Source organism: Capsella rubella, unplaced genomic scaffold, assembly GCF_000375325.1.
Source record: "Capsella rubella cultivar Monte Gargano unplaced genomic scaffold, Caprub1_0 scaffold_1, whole genome shotgun sequence".
NCBI classification, from domain to species: Eukaryota; Viridiplantae; Streptophyta; class Magnoliopsida; order Brassicales; family Brassicaceae; genus Capsella; species Capsella rubella.
In genome coordinates this window covers 9,998,043-10,015,891 of record NW_006238923.1, presented here as the reverse complement: position 1 = coordinate 10,015,891, position 17,849 = coordinate 9,998,043, and the positions used below count along the sequence as shown (strand labels likewise).

At 33.5% G+C, this 17,849-nt stretch overlaps 3 protein-coding genes across 14 annotated transcripts; all 3 read right to left on the bottom strand.

The window, feature by feature from the left end:
* Positions 1-4,642: 4,642 nt before the first annotated feature.
* Positions 4,643-6,384, bottom strand: LOC111828561 (PRA1 family protein H-like). 9 transcript variants are annotated; one of them, XR_002832384.1, is made up of 5 exons: positions 6,089-6,384; positions 5,839-5,940; positions 5,456-5,524; positions 5,249-5,323; positions 4,643-4,980 (listed from the first exon to the last, which is right to left on the bottom strand). XR_002832384.1 is itself a non-coding variant. In XM_023776803.1 (4 exons), exons 1-3 carry the CDS (start codon positions 6,264-6,266, stop codon positions 5,478-5,480), a joined length of 327 nt encoding a protein of 108 aa, XP_023632571.1. In that variant the 5' UTR covers positions 6,267-6,384; the 3' UTR covers positions 4,643-4,980; positions 5,249-5,477. The 9 variants fall into 9 exon arrangements, 2 of the variants coding, with proteins under 2 accessions (XP_023632571.1, XP_023632572.1); XR_002832380.1 differs by having other exon boundaries at positions 5,456-5,940; XR_002832383.1 differs by lacking the exon at positions 5,456-5,524 and having other exon boundaries at positions 5,568-5,940.
* Positions 6,385-8,578: 2,194 nt separating this feature from the next.
* On the bottom strand, positions 8,579-11,562 carry LOC111832606 (glutathione S-transferase T3-like). Of its 3 annotated transcripts, XR_002835496.1 has the most exons (4): positions 11,280-11,552; positions 10,810-10,891; positions 10,599-10,702; positions 8,579-8,853 (listed from the first exon to the last, which is right to left on the bottom strand). XR_002835496.1 is itself a non-coding variant. In XM_023790005.1 (2 exons), the coding sequence occupies exon 2, from the start codon at positions 9,735-9,737 to the stop codon at positions 9,186-9,188; it is 552 nt and encodes a 183-aa protein (XP_023645773.1). In that variant the 5' UTR covers positions 9,738-10,115; positions 11,280-11,562; the 3' UTR covers positions 8,948-9,185. The 3 variants fall into 3 exon arrangements, 1 of the variants encoding a protein (XP_023645773.1); XR_002835497.1 differs by lacking the exons at positions 10,599-10,702; positions 10,810-10,891 and having other exon boundaries at positions 11,280-11,556; XM_023790005.1 differs by lacking the exons at positions 8,579-8,853; positions 10,599-10,702; positions 10,810-10,891 and adding an exon at positions 8,948-10,115 and having other exon boundaries at positions 11,280-11,562.
* A 2,536-nt stretch (positions 11,563-14,098) lies between these two features.
* LOC17900197 (probable WRKY transcription factor 65) lies at positions 14,099-15,340 on the bottom strand. 2 transcript variants are annotated; one of them, XM_006304037.2, is made up of 2 exons: positions 14,978-15,340; positions 14,099-14,893 (listed from the first exon to the last, which is right to left on the bottom strand). In XM_006304037.2, the coding sequence occupies exons 1-2, from the start codon at positions 15,112-15,114 to the stop codon at positions 14,221-14,223; spliced, it is 810 nt and encodes a 269-aa protein (XP_006304099.1). In that variant the 5' UTR covers positions 15,115-15,340; the 3' UTR covers positions 14,099-14,220. The 2 variants fall into 2 exon arrangements, with proteins under 2 accessions (XP_006304099.1, XP_006304098.1); XM_006304036.2 differs by having other exon boundaries at positions 14,099-14,890.
* Positions 15,341-17,849: the final 2,509 nt, after the last annotated feature.

Genomic DNA, 17,849 nt, shown 5'->3' with positions numbered 1-17,849 from the left:
GAAGTCTAAAGTCATACTCTAACACATGCATGCATAGCAAATCAGTATAACCTGGTTAGAATTTTCAAACTATTGTCTTCTCTGAAATTTCATGAATACATATATAATTAGGTAAAAAAAAAATGAATTGACAAAGAAATTTCAAAGTTCCAAAAGTCATGTAATGCACAAACTTATGAAAGAAGAAGAAGAAACAAATTGATGAAAGAAGATTCGTGGCAGCTTCAGTTTGTACTAAGAAATATATAGTATGAATTATAAGTAATCAAAAAAGTCAAATAAAAAGTTATAGACAGCAGCCTGAAGTGGAAAAGGTGAAATTAGATTTCACATAAAGATAAAATATGAGTACCAAACAATTTGTTACGCTACAATGTGAAATGTATTTAATTTGCAAAGAGGCCAAAGTCAAAGATATCAAATAGCATTAAAAAACTAAAAGGAAAGAAGAGAATAAATAGACTTGAAAAGAAAGGGATTAGTGTCATAAAGGAGAATAATAGAGATATATAGGTTTATGTTTATGATGATCTTTGGTGAATCAAGTTGAGTCTTGTGTACGTAGTGAATCAAAATTAATTATATTTAATACAATCAGACTAATTTAATTACTAGTAAACGAAGGTTCGGTAGACAAATTAAATCTCTTGGGATATGGTATTAGATACGATGTAACACGTGGGCAGAGTTTGGTAAGTGATGAATTTGATGTTTTTTTCAAACATGAGAAGCCGCCGGCCACCATTTTCAACGGCGGTCATCACTCACGCCCACCGTCTAATGTTAGGTTCCCAAGTTTCACACTTTCTGGTTCATGTTGTTATCCCAATTAACTTGGAGTTTGTTTCCATTATTTTGTTGTATGTGCTATATTTAAGACCCTTATGGATTTTGTAACTTTATTAACTCTTTTCTAAATAACAGTATAACACCTTCAAAAAACAAAAATTGTTCATAAACTGAAAAAGTTATCAATCCTTAGATTGCTGACTAATATCTGATCATTGAACATTGGTTTAAGTCATAATTACTTTTGAAATCCATGCAACCTCCAATATATTATAATTGTTAATATTTTAATGATTTTTTCCATACCATGATCATAGGGAAATAAGGTTAAGATAGTGTTCAACCTCAAAGAATTTGACCGATTGAACGAAACTAGTGCTTTGAAAATATGAACGTCTAAAGTGCTTGGATGCTTGGTTTGAGTTGAACTTAAATAACCCTTGTTAAATAGGGGGATTTGGATAAATGTCATCAAGGCATAATATAAAATATTTTAAGAAATTTCGATTCTTTTTTCAAGAACTCACACAATTGTTTCAGAAACTAACGCAAAATTTCATGAGAAAATGTTTGTGGAACTCGTTAGCAAATAGTATATCTTTAAATGGCCAATTTTGTTTTTTTTTTCTCAAAAAAAATAGTAATATCTAAACCATAATAAGATAGTACTAGTAAATTACTTCTTGTCTTCTTTGATCAAAATCTATCTCGTGTAAACTATGCAAAGCGTGTTCACGACATTTATGAGGTTAACATAAAACTCATGGAGGCATATAGAAAAGTCAAAAGCATGGGCGGTAGTATTAGTAACACTCCAAAATGGACCTCCACGTTCCTTATTTCGCTATAAAAATGACCAATAATTGTCTTACCAACAAATAATATATAGTTTCTGCTATTCTATTTATGTCTATATGATAGATGATCGTATAAGCATGTTTACTGGTATAACAAGTATGGTCTCCCCCACTTTTCAATCACACACAAATCTATAATACTCTATTTCTTTGGTGAATGCATGTAACAATCTATGAAGTCCCGATACCGTTTAATGGGTAGTTTCTTAGGAAACAAAGTAGAAGAGAAAAAGAAGTGACAAAAAGAAGGAAGGAAAGGAAAAGAGTGGGTACGTAACTCATAAGGTCACATGGCCATGTCCTTGTGTTGCCGTCAACAGAGAAACATTGGCGTTCCGCGTTTTCTTGAACACGTCCGGTCCCATCCTCTCTCGTCTCTATGGTCTCTACCACTGATCTCTTTTATGTACACACATCTGAATCTGATGATATCTTTTGTATATTATAAATAAATGCATACACATACATTTGTTTTGCACATATTACAAATATGCATCCACACCATTCGGTGATGAATAGCTATTGCTTTGTAAAGTGAGTATATCATTTATAAATTATAACCCCACATTTAGAACATTTTTTCTTTGGTTTATATAATTTGTCTTCATTGATAATTTAGACTAGAAAGTATTTTTCTCAGGTTTTGACAAAGCAGGTAAACAGTGGAATTGACTTGTGAGACAATTATTCTTTGTTTTTATGATTTTTGTTTTTTCTCATTTTTATATATTTAGTGTTAAGTCGGAGAATTGAATATAAAGACTCCATGTTTCGTGTAAAGTCGTAGTAATTGACATGGAAACGAGTTCGATCTCTTTGTCAGGATTTGTGCCTTCGACTTGCAATTTTTAATAATATGAGAAACGACGTGTTTGCTCACGTTGTGTTGAGTTACAACCTATCACACACTCTGTTGGAAAGATATACATAAAATTTCTTTTTGTTCATATATATAAAAGATATAAATATTATCATATATATCGAGTTAAGCAAAACAAGTTATGGGCTTGCCGACAATAATAGCTTGGCAGATATTATAATTTATATAAGGTCTGATTAATATCGTATTCAATATGACTACACTGTATATAGCTTTCAAAAGAACTATGCCATGTTAAACATACATCATAAATTGGTTTTGCACTGTCTTCGAAAATGAATACACCTTTTTCAAATAATGAAAATAACGTAGCCGAACTTGGTCGCTAACTCGCAAAGCTATAAGAAATACACGAATGTGGAATACAAGAGTTGGCTGACACAAACTTTTTTCAACGACCAAGAACACGGAAGGGTCTCTTTCTCATTGTCAATTGCTGACTTACTCATTTTCAATTGCTGACTTACTCGTTATAACCTTTTTGTTTTCTCTTCCTTTCAGTGAGATTTAAAACAAATCGTACTATATAACATTGATCCAAACGTTTATAAAAATAGGAGCAGAAAGATTATAAATGTCTGTACAAAGCTACCATGTAACAATGCTTCAACCGGCCATGTATATATATTGAATTTGAATCTCATCAACCACACACAATTAACATATGATACTTCACAGTCTTAAGAAGATGATAAATGTATACTAGAGCAAAAAAATAATAATTGTATTATGCAAAAGAAATGGATTAAAAAAGAAAACATGAGTGGGGGTTTTGGTGAGCAAAATGGGGCCTGACATGTTGATCGATGTCAGTGGCTAAGGTATCTGACTTCGGACACACTATTTGTTTGTTCCCCAAAGTATTCGTTTTGTCCCAATATACTTTGCATTGTTCTTCTTCTCGTTAAGAAAAAAAAAATGAGTGTTGGTCGATGAAACAAAATGAGAAAGAACAAATGAACATGAAAAAAATAACACTGGTGTCTTTGATTTGATTACAAGAGAAATAGTTATTTTTTTCTTCTTCATATTATTCTATTGTCGCAACATTTGCTCGATTGGATTGATATACTTATGGTACGTGCATTTTCATTGAAGAGTAAACAAAATTCAATCTATCAAGTTGGTTGGGCCGAAAGATGAACATCTAATTATAACGATGGTGACATTGTTGAATGATTTTTGTAATTTAATGAAATGAATTTTAAGTAATTTTCAAGACTTTAATAAAGTTTTCTTTGGTGACCACTTGCGAGGAAAACAAATAAAAGTAATGAGTAATATCAAATTTATTTTTTATAGATTTTATTAATTAATGATTTGTCAAAATGAAAAACATGTGACACACATAAAAAGATGAACTACATAACAAAATGATTTTTTCTTCACCAAAATTGAGACGAATAAAAGACAAACATATACCAAAAAATCATTTTTATATACTTAAATAGTTCAAAGAAAGTCTTCAATGTTTTATTATATACTTGTGCTGTATAATATTTTTTACTTAAATTTAAATTAGCGACAGCTAAATAAAATTTAGAATGATTGTCAAGTGAAATTCATATTATTTCTTATAGTAATTCAAAATATGAATAGTATCATTGACACAAACTGGTAAAATATAAGAACTTAGAGCAACATTATAGGTAGGATCCTAATTTTTGATCTTAGCATTAATTTATTATTAATTTTTAAAAAGTAAAGCTTAAGATGTTATAATTTTGTTTTTGGTTTTGAGATGTGTTTATTGGTAGGATCTTAAGGTGGGTATCTTAGATTTTTTTTTAAAAATAAATAAATTTATAATTTGTAATTTTAGAAAATTTTATAATTATTGCAAATTTAGAATTTGAAAACATTATAACATTAAGTACAATAATTTTAATCTTGATTGCAAGAAAATTTTAAACAATTGGCTTTTTATACAATGTGTGATTCACAAAAATTTCCCTTTATATACTACAATGTGTGATTTTTTTGTTTTGTTTTTGTTTGAAGATGATGTCTAACATGCACACTTTCTTAATCTACCATCTAGCTGCTATTGTTGTCTGCCTCCGTCTTGAGTTTTAAGCTACGTAACACTACATAGCTTGATTTCCAAATCTGCAGATGAATCGCATAGCAAAATCCAAAACTGAAGTAGAATTCTCAAACGTGTACACTTTAAAGTATTCGTGATGGGATCAAGCATTGCTAAAAGGCCATAATGGGATCTTCTCATGTCAAATTGAAAACAAGATGATGAAAAAATAAGACACAAGAACATGAATCTGAAAGTCTTCGTGACTTGGCACATCTATAACAAACATAACTATTCTCCAGGGGACAAGTCTAAGATACTCTGCCCAGATCTCTTTGTACTTCTCTGCACATCTAACCTCGTCTCTTCGTTCTCTCCATATCAACAATATCAGAAGATATATTGGGTAGAAATATGGCACTGGAGAACTGATAATATACAAAAGACAGCATCATACAAACAGCTTTGGAAAAAATGAACTTGAAAGCTTTGGAACAGTTCAAATGGTTGTCTTAAAAGCAAGAGAGTCCTAGACATTTATCAAACAATTATATCAGGTTTAAGATGAACATTTTTAATCTTGTAGCCAAATTGGTGTTTCGGAATAACATTCTCAACGTTAAAATATTATGATATTGGTATTAGTTTATACATCACTTTCGTAGTTGTAAGATGAGCTCAAGCAGAAGAAGTTACCTTATTCCACAGGGCAAACTGAAGGAGAGAGCGAGCATCAAGTAGCCAAGGTAATTACAGTGCCCTTCAATTCCCCTGTAATATAAAAAAAAAAGCACCTATGTTATCGGAAACGTTTTGTTTGCGGAACTTTCACAACATGATGAACAATCAAAGACAGAAGGCGAAATCAAACAAAGAAACAAGAGAACGATAAAGAGATGATACAAATATCCTGAAGCCAGTAACTTTAGGAACTGTTAGTTCTACTTTGTTGTTGTGCAACAGCCACCAGCCCTGTCAATAAGAAAATTTATGTTTTGTTTGTGTTCAGGCTCACAGTTACATGCATGAATGCTAAAAGTGAAAGGACTCCACAAGAGATCTCCAAAGACTAAGATGAAGCCTAGTCTCTCTGCAATTATATCCCATCTGAAAATAGTACATTCCAAGCAATTGTAATAATGGAAATGATCATATTTGGTAAGGCAAATGTGTTTCCTCAACATCCATGAACTTACGTAGAGGTCATGTATTCTTCATGAAAAAAGTAGTCCAATATATATAGCTGCAATTAAAATCAGGAACAAAATGAATCATAATAAACTCACCACATTGTCCAATACCGATTGAGAATTTCCTCATGGAAGGGTGATGATCAAATTTCCATATATCACTGCAGAACTTGAACAACTCCCAAAGTGCTAAGCTTGCTAACAACCCCACCAAAAATCATCACTTTAAATTCCAAATCAATTTCAAGATTCATACTTTAACATAATCCAACAATATTGTCTAAACTCTAAAGGTTTAGCCTTTATCCAATTAGAGAGCTAAAATCAAGAGTATATGAATCCATACAGTGCACAAGCGAAGAAGACGATGCGGAGCACAGCGTAGTTCCTCGCGAATCGTTTGAGGAGGAAGCGGCGGCGGATGTGCGGTGATCGAGGAGCTCAAGGCAGCCGGAGTCTCGGAGCCAAGGCTCGAAAGCAGGATCGGAGGCGCTCAGAGAGAGAGGATTAGGGGAGAAAGCCATTGTTGTTGTCTGCCGGATTCAGCCGGATTCAGCCGGAATCAGAGGTATCGATTCAATCGGAATCGACATCTCTTCTTTCGCGAAAGATAAAAAGAGAAAGAGAGAGAAACAAAAAAAAAAAAAACAAAATGAGGAAAATGTTTTTTTTGCTTTATATATTATTCAGCTTACCCAATTAAATCTCGCCACGTGGACGCTTCTTACCCCATAAAATCGATCTTGCATAAGATCGATTCTTCCTAATATATGTGTATTTGTGATTTAATTAAATCACAAAAAAACCTTAAGATCTAGTAAGATCTGCCCTATAATGTTGGTCTTAGGAGCAACATTATATGGGGATCTAAGACCAACATTATTGAGAGATTCTTAATTAGGGTATCTTAGTTTAAATTTAGTATTAATTTTGAAAAAGTGAAGTTTAAGAGTTTTAGTTTAGTTTTGAGTTTTGATATGTGTTTATTGGTAGGATCTTAAATTGGGTATCTTAGGAAAAAAATATTAATATTTTTTTTTAAAAAAATATTTAATTTGTAATTTAAGAAAATCTTATAATAATTGTAAATTTAAAATGTGAAAACATACATAAGATAGAAACAATGATACAATAATTTTAAACTTGATTGGGGGAAAATTTATTCCAAAGATGCTCGACCAAATCGTTCTTCAATTGTTCATGCATATTTTGATCTCGAAGTCGAGTTCTAGCGGTCATCATATCGACGACATTTGAAGGCATATCTGTTTCATACGAGAAATCCACTCTTGTACTTCCTTCAGTTTCTGCTTGTTGGAATTCAGTGACATCGAACTGAGTATACATATCTCGTTCATCTTCTACTATCATATTGTGAAGTATTATGCATGCCCGCATAATATTTCCTATTCTTTCCTTATCCCAAATAAGAGCCGGATTTTTGACAATGGCAAATCGAGCTTGTAAAACTCCAAAAGCCCGCTCAACATCTTTACGGCAAGCTTCTTGTCGTTCAGCAAATAAAGAAGCTTTATCACCTTGTGGAAGTGGGATCGATTGGATAAATGTAGCCCATCTTGGATAAATTCCATCTGTCAGATAGTAACCCAAACTATACTGGGTTCCGTTGATTACATACTTGCATTTTGGTGCTCGTCCTTGTATGATATCATCAAAAACAGGAGATCGATCTAGAATATTGATATCATTTAAAGTACCTGGAGGTCCAAAAAATGCGTGCCATATCCAAAGATCTTGCGAAGCTACAGCCTCTAAAACGATCGTTGGTTTTCCCGAGGCTCGTGTATATTGACCTTTCCAAGCGGTTGGGCAATTCTTCCACTCCCAATGCATACAATCGATGCTTCCCATCATCCCGGGAAATCCTCTTATCTCTCCAATAATGAGGAGCCTTTGAAGATCTGCACGGGTTGGTTTTCTTAAGTACTCATCTCCAAAGCAAAAAATAATACCATCAACAAAATGTTGCATGCATTTCATGGAAGTGGTTTCACCAATCCGGAGATATTCGTCAACCGCATCAGCCGCATAACCATATGCAAGCATGCGAATTGCCGCTGTACACTTCTGTAATGGAGAGAATCCTAACCTTCCGGTCGCATCCCGTTTTTGTGGAAAGAAAGGAATTTCATTGTTTAGTCGATCCACGATACGCAAGAATAATTCCTTATTCATTCTAAAACGACGTCGGAATAAATTAGGCGGGAAGGTTGCATTATCTCCAAAATAATCGTTCCATAACCTTATGTGACCTTCTTCACGATGTCTTTCGATATGAACTCTTTTTTTTCTTGGTTTTCTGGGTCGTTGATCCTCCTCCAAAGAATTATCAAATTCTTCTTGAATTTGGTTATCAAATTCTTCTTGAAAAAGATTATCAAATTCTTCATTCAATACTTGTGAAAATTCATCATGAGAAGATGAAGCCATTTTGTATATAAATTACAAAATGAAAAGAATAATTTTGTGGTTTGGTAGATTTTTGGAGATTGAGGTTTTTCTTGGTTTGGTTTGAGATTGTTGTGTTGAGGTACGAAGGAGAGTGGGTTGGTGATTGTTGTGTTGAGGTACGAAGGAGAGTGGGTTGGTAATGGTTTAGTTTTGGTACGAAGGAGAGTGGGTTGGTAATGGTGTGAAGGAGAGTGGGTTGGTAATGGTTTAGTTTTCTGGTTTGAGGTTTGGTTTTGTGAACGATTGTGAAGAGAGTTGGTTGGTAATGGTTTAGTTTTGTGGTTTGAGGTTTGGTTTTGTGAAGGAGACTTGAGAGTAAAGGTTGTGATCGATTTGTAAAAACTAAAAATGACACAAAAGGAAGTGAATATAATGTTTGTGAAATACAAAGTGAATGAAATACAATTGTTGTCAAAGAGAAAGCGAATGCAATACAAAGAGATATTGAATGCGATGAGAAGTTCAAATGACTTGACAAATTTATATACAAACTTCAGACTTCTCTGTTGTGTCCGTGAAGAGAGTTGGTTGGTAATGATGAAACTGTGCCATGTATGTCCGTGAACGGGTGAAGTTTTCACTCTCCCCACCAACTTCAGACTTCTTTGTTTTCTTCTTCTTTGCCATAGTCACGTGAAGCTACAAAACAGAAAAGAGTGTCAATAAAGGAACTGAAATATGACCAATGTATCACACAAACATTGATTGATCATTGAATAAAGAAGCTTGTCCCTGACCACAATCATTCACGTGAACCATACTTTGATTAAAGAACAGACAATGATCATAACACAGACACTACCAAACTGAAATGATCATAACACAGACACTACCAAACTGAAACAAACATAACACAGACACTACTAATACTGATACTAACATAACACATACACTACCAAACTGAAACTAACATAACACAGACACTACCAAACTGCAACTAACATTAGACAACATTGTTCTCCACCAGAGATTCAAAAGAAACACAGACTAATTAGCTTTGTTTTAAGGTCTTCCTCTATCTGAGATAGAGGACCGGATTTAGCTAAAATAGTGTCTAGCAATTTCTTGTTTGAGATTTTATCATTGAACTCATGCTCTTGTTGCTTCAATGCAAAATCCTTTTCCTTTAGCTCCCACATCGTCTTCATCCTTTCCAATCTCTCCAAACCTCCTTCAGCAGTCACTGAACTAGTGACACTCTTCTTGGCACTAGCCTTGGCTGCAGCCTTGGCAGCCTTAACTCCTTGTGGTCTGGCTTGAGGAGCTTGTGATTCTCCTTGAGTTTGAGACTCTCCTTGAGCTTGAGAGTCTCCACCATCTTCAGAACATGGCATAGAGGATGAATCTAGCTTCCTTCTTTTGTTCTTCTCGTCTCCTTTAGAAGCTACCACTGAACACCACTTCTGATCGTATCTGAGTTCTCTCCATGCATGCTCCATGGTGAATTTTTTCTTGTAGTCACCCTCATAGATGAGGTGAGCTTTCTTTATCAAATCATCATCATTCATCCCACTACTATTCATACTTGTTGCAGCTTGGTAAGATCCTACGAATTTGGAAACTGACTCATTTATCTTGCACCACCTTTGTTTGAAATGATCAGCCTCTCTCTGCTTCAGACCAGCCACCTTGGGACTTGCAGCCACATAAGCTGCAATCCTCTTCCAGAAGGCTGCTCCCCTTTGTTCATTTCCAACAATGGCGTCCTTGCTGGTGTTGAGCCATGCCGAGATTAAAACTATGTCTTCTTTGCTTGTCCAAGCAATCCTCTTTCTTGGTGCAGCCTTAGCAGCCAGGTTTTGAGCTTGAGCCGTTGGCTGAGACCATTCACTGGTGAAGACAACTTCTTCACTTTCACCAAGTCTAATACTTGGTGATGGAGAGTCAAAAAAAGGTGGCGCCTGAGGATTATGGGATTCATTTTGACTAGTTAGAAGATCCATGAAGAAGAGATTGAAAAGGTTTTAAAGCTTGTTCTTTTACTGTCAAAGAGAAACAGATAGATTTAGGTGAAATGGTTTGTGTTAAGTGTAAACTATATACAGTTAGAGTTAGGTTAATGATTTACTGTTTTGTTACAGTTGTGGAGGTCATTAAAGTGTGCATTTATCACAAACAACAAGTACTACCCTATATGAAACAACAAGTACTTGCCTATACTATACAACTGTAAACACTACACAAACACTTGCATGCATTTATCATTTGTACTATCCTATCAGTTCAACTCAATTCTCACCTAAACTACTCAATTCGACTAAAACAGAGAACACTCTATCAAATTCATAAGACATAAACAAATATGTCAACATTACAAAGCTAAACATCTCAATTATACCATCCCTATAACCTAAAACCATTCAATTCACGATATTAGAACTTACCAGGATTGAACGCAAAGTTGCCATCCTCTGACTTAGCTGATCATCTTTCAACCTTCTATGTATCTTCTATGTATCATTTGTCTCATACAGCTCTCGTTCATCTCCTGGTATCAGACATCAAACAACAAAATCAATATCAACAATAAACCAAATAACAACAGAACCAACTCGGGATATATAAATGTCAAACCACTTTCATGTGATCACTTACAGGATGAATTCTCTGGCCTCCTCTGAAGTCTCTGCTACACTCTAAATCCTCATATGTAGCCGAGCAGATAACATACATACACCTCGCATGAAACACATAACAATCTATCAAATTCAAAAGACATACCCAAATATTTCTACATTTGACACACATACATATCAATTATACCATCCCTAATACCAAAAATTATTCAAATTCACGATACTATTAAGATCTAACAGACTAATTAACGAAAAATGAATCACACTAAACAATGCATACACTCGGGTTTATCCTGTTTCTCAAATAATTCATGCCTTACATTCATGCCACACACTCATCCACGTTTATAATTACCCTAATTGAAGATTTAAAAACAAATTACAAGTTTTCCCCAAATTTCGAAACCCTAATTTCACAATCGAAGAACCCTAATTTGTATAATCACTCAATCACTTCAATTAACACACACTCCAGATACGAAAACATACCTTCTATTGCCGATTTGTGCTCCCAAGCCTCTGATTTCTAACGCATGAACTTGAGCAAGATTCGATTGGAAACTTCTACCCGATCCCAATTCTTCTTCGTCAACGAGTTAAGAAACCCAACCCGCCGCACACCAAACCAATCTCTGGAGTTGATCAGCTACCGAGAACGACGTCCGGAGTTGATTCACTCCGGCAGATTCAACCGGAATGAGACGATCGGTTGAATCGTCGCCTTTCGCTTCTTCGGTCGCGAACGAGAGAGAGAGAGAGAGAGAGAGAGAGAGAGAGAGAGAGAGAGAAAAGGAAAGAAAGAAGAAAATAGAAAAATGGATTTTTCTTTTTTATATAATTATTCTCATACCCAGTAAAAAGACGCCACGTGGACGCTTCTTACAGATTAAAATCGATCTTATGCAAGATCGATTCTTCTGCTTATACACCTTCTTTTCATTTAATTTAATCATTAATACTCTAAGATCTAACCATAATTATGGTTAGATGTTGCCGATAATCTTGCTCTAACACCCCCTTTTCTTTAATGCAAGAACTTGTGCAAGATCTTTTCTTAAGGAAAAGGAGGTGTAAAAGATCCATATAATGATGACTTTAGAGCAACATTATAGGTACGATCTGAATTTTTGATTTTAACATTAATTTATTACTAATTTTAAAAAAGTAAAGCTTAAGAGTTATAATTTTGTTTTTGGTTTTGAAATGTGATTATTTGTAGGATATTAAGTTGGGTATCTTAGAAAAAAATAAAATTTTTAAATTAAATAAATTTATAATTTGTAATTTTAGAAAATTTTATAATTATTGTAAATTTAGAATTTGAAAACATACATAAAACATATATTTATTATAATAAAGAAAGAAAGAAAGAAAAATTGTTTGTTTGCATTATATATTTATTATAGTGAGAGAGAGAAAGAAAAAAAAATTTGATTTAAAAAAAAAATTGGCATCTCCAATTAAATCGCGCCACGTGGCGCTTTTTAGCCCAAAAGTTAGATCTTATGCAAGATCCATTCTTCCTATTGTTTTTGTTTTTATCATTTAATTAAATCACAAAATCTACTAAGATCTTCCCTATAATGTTGGTATTAGGAAGAAGAGTACATATCATTTAAAGTTTTACAAGTTCTTCTTGTTTATATGAACAGAAGCTAAAGTCGACAAGTTTTTGTAGTTTGAGGCCCAATACAACGAAATACATATGTAAAATTCATCTTAAAACCTATAACCATAAGACCAATATATGGCAGGGAACTAGGCCCATTGTATCTTTATAGCTGGTTAAAAACCATCGTAAAGCCTATACATTATTCAATGTACTCTTTGATATACTTCTGATCTCATCTTATTATCAATATAAAATTTCTAACAGCTTGAGAAAAGGGATAAAGATGGTTGATGCAGGGAAGGAAGCAATGTGTATAATGTGATCTATCTTTCTTAATTTATAAAGTAAACTCCAAATCCTAATTTTCGACTAACAAAGATAAAATTTATATAACATGCCGTGATTTATTCCAATAACGTTTTGTTTATGGTTAGCTAGTATGTACATATATGTTCATATACTCAAATAGTAAATATATTGGTTATTAAAAAGTAGATTTGTTTAAATATGGTTACTTATCACAGTATGTTATCTAGTGATTTATTATAGTGTTTGGTACCTCTACATTAAAAAAGATAACCTCTAGACTTAAATACATGATATTCCATAAAAAATTATGTTGGACTGCCGCAATTTTAAAATTTTAAAACTCTGAAAAGTCAGAACTACAGTTTGAACATAAATATAAAGAATGTGGTACGCAAACTTTAATAATACTAATTACAGAGAGTTTGGCAGGTCTAGTAACGTGAATCATAGCACAACTAATTAATTTCCTTTATTTAATTTATTTTTGTCGTAAAATTCGCATTATTATTAATTTTTTTAACATTCACGTACGTAAGCATGTACATGTACCACCAAATTATTCTTAAGTTACTGTTTTTGGAGATAAAAAGTATCGAAAATATGATTGTTTAGTATCTACTATGAGGTTTTTAATTAGCAATTTTTTTTTGTCGTTAGTAAATTTCTAGGATCTAATTAAATCCAGCAACTTAAAATGTCTACAACGAACTTTGATGCTAGCTAATCAGACAACAAACACTCCAGCGAACAAACTTAAGTGAACATAATAGAGTATCAGTATCAACCATTTGTTTCAATATATGAAAGTGTCTTAAAACTTTAATTAAACCATGGTTAATTTTTAAGTCTGTCTAATTATTTTGTTAAAACGAATGAAAAAAAACAATCTCTAAAATTTGATTTTGATTGGTTTCTCGTAAAAGCTTATTCTCTCAAATTTGATTTCTCTACTGAGTCACTGACAGTAATCTTTAGTTTTTGTCTACATTTGAAAGTACAATTAATCTTAGTAATTGCTCTTTTTAGAAAAAAGTATAAGAGAAGTACGTACAATAAAAGTTGCTTATAATATGACAAACGAACTCTCACTTCTCAACGTCCAACTCTCACTTGACAAATCAATGTAAATAAAAACAAAATACGATCAACATCGATTACATACACATAAAAATGACAGCTATTTTTATTTAGCTAACTACATTGCAATAATTCAAACCCTTTAATAAAGAAAGAAACCCCCCCCACCCCCCCCCCCGAAAAATTAAATAGAGTAGTAAAAAGTGAATACTCAAAGAGTAGAGAGTAGTAATTAAAAAAAAAGGAATTATAAAATCGAATCATACCCTCTTTTTTTTTTTTCAATTTCATAACAAAGTATATAGAGAGAGTCTTTTATATGATGATTTATTGATTACCGTTGAGAAGAAACTAAAATATTAAAAAAAAACGCCGTGCGTACAACGCTTCCCATGTGAGCGACAACAATACCCAATAACATACCACCACGTGTCAAAAGATCTCGACTTGTGACCCAACTACGCTACTCCGGTGACGAAACACCACCGAACACTCCGGCAACTCCCCGAGATCGGCGAACAAAGACTCATCCTCCTCTCCCATCGGAAAGAACACCGCCACGTCATCCGACGCAGCCGTGACAGCTGTCTTTTTCTCCGATGACGATGAGAATATCGGACTTTCAAGAATCGTCGAGGACGTCGTCTCCATCTCCGTAAACCACGCGAACTCGTCGACACATGACGGTGTTGTTTCAATCTCTCTTCCAAGAACCATAAACTTATCATCCTCCTCCTCAACCTCAACATCAACCTCCACCTCCGGCTCTACCTCAGGCTCTGGTTCGGGTTTGGCTTCGGGTTTTGGTTTAGGTCCGTTTCTTGAGGATGACGCGGCAGGCCAAGGATGGTTATGCTCAGAGGTGTAAGTGATGAGGATCATCGTTGGATCATCTCTGCTTCTCTCGACTTGCTTCCTGGCCGGACAACCTTTGGTGCTACTACATCGGTAATAACCTCTAGGGTAAGGAGATCCCTTAATGGGCTTTTGGCCGTACTTACGCCAAGCCCATGAATCTGACGGCGGAGTTGTGTCGCCTTTGTGCCGAGATCCTTCCATTTCTTTCATCGGTACGTTCACTACTCTTTTGTCTACGGATCTCCTGCTGTGAAGTAACAATTACATCAAACATATGAATATAATTTAAGTTTTCATGAAAATTCGGATAATAGATTAAGTGTCTATGTACCTTCTCTTAGGTGAATGAGAAGAGATGAGAGCTTTCATGTCGCTGAAGGTTGAAGAATTTGGTGACTCGGGTCCGGTTTCTTGACTGCTTTCATGATCATTGTAGCCTCTCGCCATCTGATCTAGACATCGCTTCATGTTTATATATATATGCTCTATATAAAGACTATATATATTTACAAGAAACTAAAGCGATCGAGAGAGGAAAGAAGGGTCGAATCAAGAATTGGATATTTAGTTGAACTTGATCATTAGTTTTTGGAAATATATGATCGAGTTGGGAGATGGAGAAAGAGGAGTAGAAGAAGTAGAGAGAAAGAGAAAATGGAGAGAAGGTGGAGAAGAAGAGGGGTTGTGTAAGAAAGAGGACGTGCGAGCATATGTCAATTTAATCTCTACTTGTTTTAAACTAATACTTTTATATCCTTATCATTTAAGAGAGGGACCTCGATTGATTACTATTTTAATAGATAATAATTTTGTCTATAAGGCGATGGTTACATATGATCACACCCTTTGTTTAACAATATACTAATAATTTTGTTGCGTGGTTTGAATAGATGGGGTTAGGTATTAATACTATACACTTGTTTTGTATTTTGTCTTTATCCTCCCTTGTTCATACCTCTTTATTTTCTTTTTTGCTATGTAATTAAATGATTGGAAAATGATTAGGTAATTTTATTGGGTGGTGTAGTGCGTGTGAACAAGGATTAAGTGGTTACATATGTAATCAAACTTTATCATTCGTTTAAAAGGTAGATCTAAAGTTTATTTTCTATCTTTTTCAAGAACTTTTCCATGCACATAAAGTATATTAGTGTCTCATCTATATGATACTCAGATTTAGGTCTTTCGTTAAGCATAGATTAACAGTATATATTTTAAAAAACAAAAGTTTTAATTGCCAGTTAATGAAATATGTGATGAACTAATGATGGTCATCTTATTCATCACATTTACCCATTTGACTGGGTTATATATCTTGATTTGTGAGCTAATAAATTTTAGATATAAAGTTTACGATTCTGAAATATCTTGTTTTGAGTATAAGCTATCACATTAGATTGCATGCATGTACAACTTTAACATGTATATTCCGAAAAGGGGAAATTATTGTTAAAAGAGTATCACTTATCTCATGCATATATGCATTACCACTTTATGGAAATCAATTGTTGGTCATCTTGTGATGGCCTATATTATATATATATGCAAATGTTGTACGTATATGTATAATTTTGTGCACAAAGCAATCCGAAACACTCTGAATAAGTTGCACTCTAAAGTACGAGCCGAAGCTACAAATAAAATAGTAAATTACATATCTTATGACCTTTTCCTCCACCAAAAGCAACATCATAATTAATCAGCTGATGACACCCATATATGTGTATAATATAGTTATCATGTTTTCGATTTAATAATAATAACAATGTTTGTTTCTAATCAAAGAGATAACTTTCTTTATTAGTGACGATTATCGGTTACCGATCAAAGCTTTTTTTTTTTTTTTTTTACCAAAAGGTTTGGGCCTTACCGATCAAAGTGCTTCATACCCTTTCTTCAACCTATGATTTTACTCTAATCTCAATTCAAGATAATAAAATTGGAATATACGGAATGTTACATCCACACGGTCAGTAGTACGTAGTACGTAAATGGAATATTTATTTGTCATGTACGAGATGATTTTTTTTTTTCTGGAAATGCTAGCATGTAGAATTTTACGTTAAGATTCGAACCTAACAAAATATAGCTATGCATACGTACGTATATTTTTGGTTTCCTTTGATTTATATATGTTCTTCTCCGAAAATGGAGAATAAACTCATGTAGTCATGCATGCTCTTAGAGGACCTGCAAGAATCTTTTGGTTACAAAAACATCATTACTATAGTAGACTAGTAGTACATGGTACTGAGAGATCAAAGCATGGTTTAGCCCTCTTTTACATGAATTTTTCCTTCTGGTACTAGTTTATTATATACTATTTAATAATGAAGCATTACAAAAGACCCGATTCCATCTACCTAAATATTTATCAAAAAAATATTTTGTTTATATATTTGGCGAAGAATCACCGTAATCTATATATATATATAAAGAAGAAAAGTACGAAATGATATTAAAATGTTTGCGTGTTGACTTGGCGTTTATTTGTTTTTTTGGTAAGATTGACTTGGCGTTTTATTGCCATCATTTTCAATTTTTCATGTCTTAAAAGACAAACAAAAGACAATTAAGCCTTATTGGCAATTTGCCATATAAATACGAATTTGCTAGAATACACTATAAAACAATGTCAATAACATATATATCATATATAAAACGTAGTGTCTACTTAGACAATTACTGATTTACTGTCTTTAAAATTTCAGAAACCAAGGCTGTGAGATCAATAGCGGATTCCATGCAAAGTCCGCAAGAAGATGATGATTTTACCATTGTTGTAAGAGTTATAGAAAGTGCATCCATATTTTGGTTAAATGATAATTTTGATAAGTATTAAAATATTAAACCTTTTCTCTGACCGCTTAGTAAGCTATTAAACGTATGTTATTTTTAAGTACCAAAAGTATGTTGAATTTTGATAAGTTATAGTCCTAAATTACAAACACAACAACTAGAGGCCAGATCAACTAATATAATAAGTGTCGACAAGCAAAAGTCTAATTTTGTAAATTTTGGATTGATTTTATCTTATCGTTTGGAATTTGGATTAATAAATTGAAATGTATTTGATGCGTGAAGCGATATGGCTGCAATGTAAATCAATTCAACTATATACTATAGCCACGATTTGGCAAAACTATATCATATCTCTATATTATTAGCTAAGTGTATTTTAATATGTTATTGGCGGCTAATAT

What these genes read in the sequence shown, in the direction of transcription:
- LOC111828561 (XM_023776803.1), bottom strand. Translation starts at nt 6,266, where the DNA reads ATGGCTTTCTCCCCTAATCCTCTCTCTCTGAGCGCCTCCGATCCTGCT. An exon ending in GTCTTCTTCGCTTGTGCACT is followed by an intron (nt 5,941 to 6,088) that starts GTATGGATTCAT and finishes TGGGGTTGTTAG; the next exon opens with CAAGCTTAGCACTTTGGGAG. An exon ending in AATCGGTATTGGACAATGTG is followed by an intron (nt 5,525 to 5,838) that starts GTGAGTTTATTA and finishes TCTTATTGACAG; the next exon opens with GGCTGGTGGCTGTTGCACAA.
- LOC111832606 (XM_023790005.1), bottom strand. Translation starts at nt 9,737, where the DNA reads ATGAATAGTAGTGGGATGAATGATGATGATTTGATAAAGAAAGCTCAC.
- LOC17900197 (XM_006304037.2), bottom strand. Translation starts at nt 15,114, where the DNA reads ATGAAGCGATGTCTAGATCAGATGGCGAGAGGCTACAATGATCATGAA. An exon ending in TCTCATTCACCTAAGAGAAG is followed by an intron (nt 14,894 to 14,977) that starts GTACATAGACAC and finishes GTTACTTCACAG; the next exon opens with CAGGAGATCCGTAGACAAAA.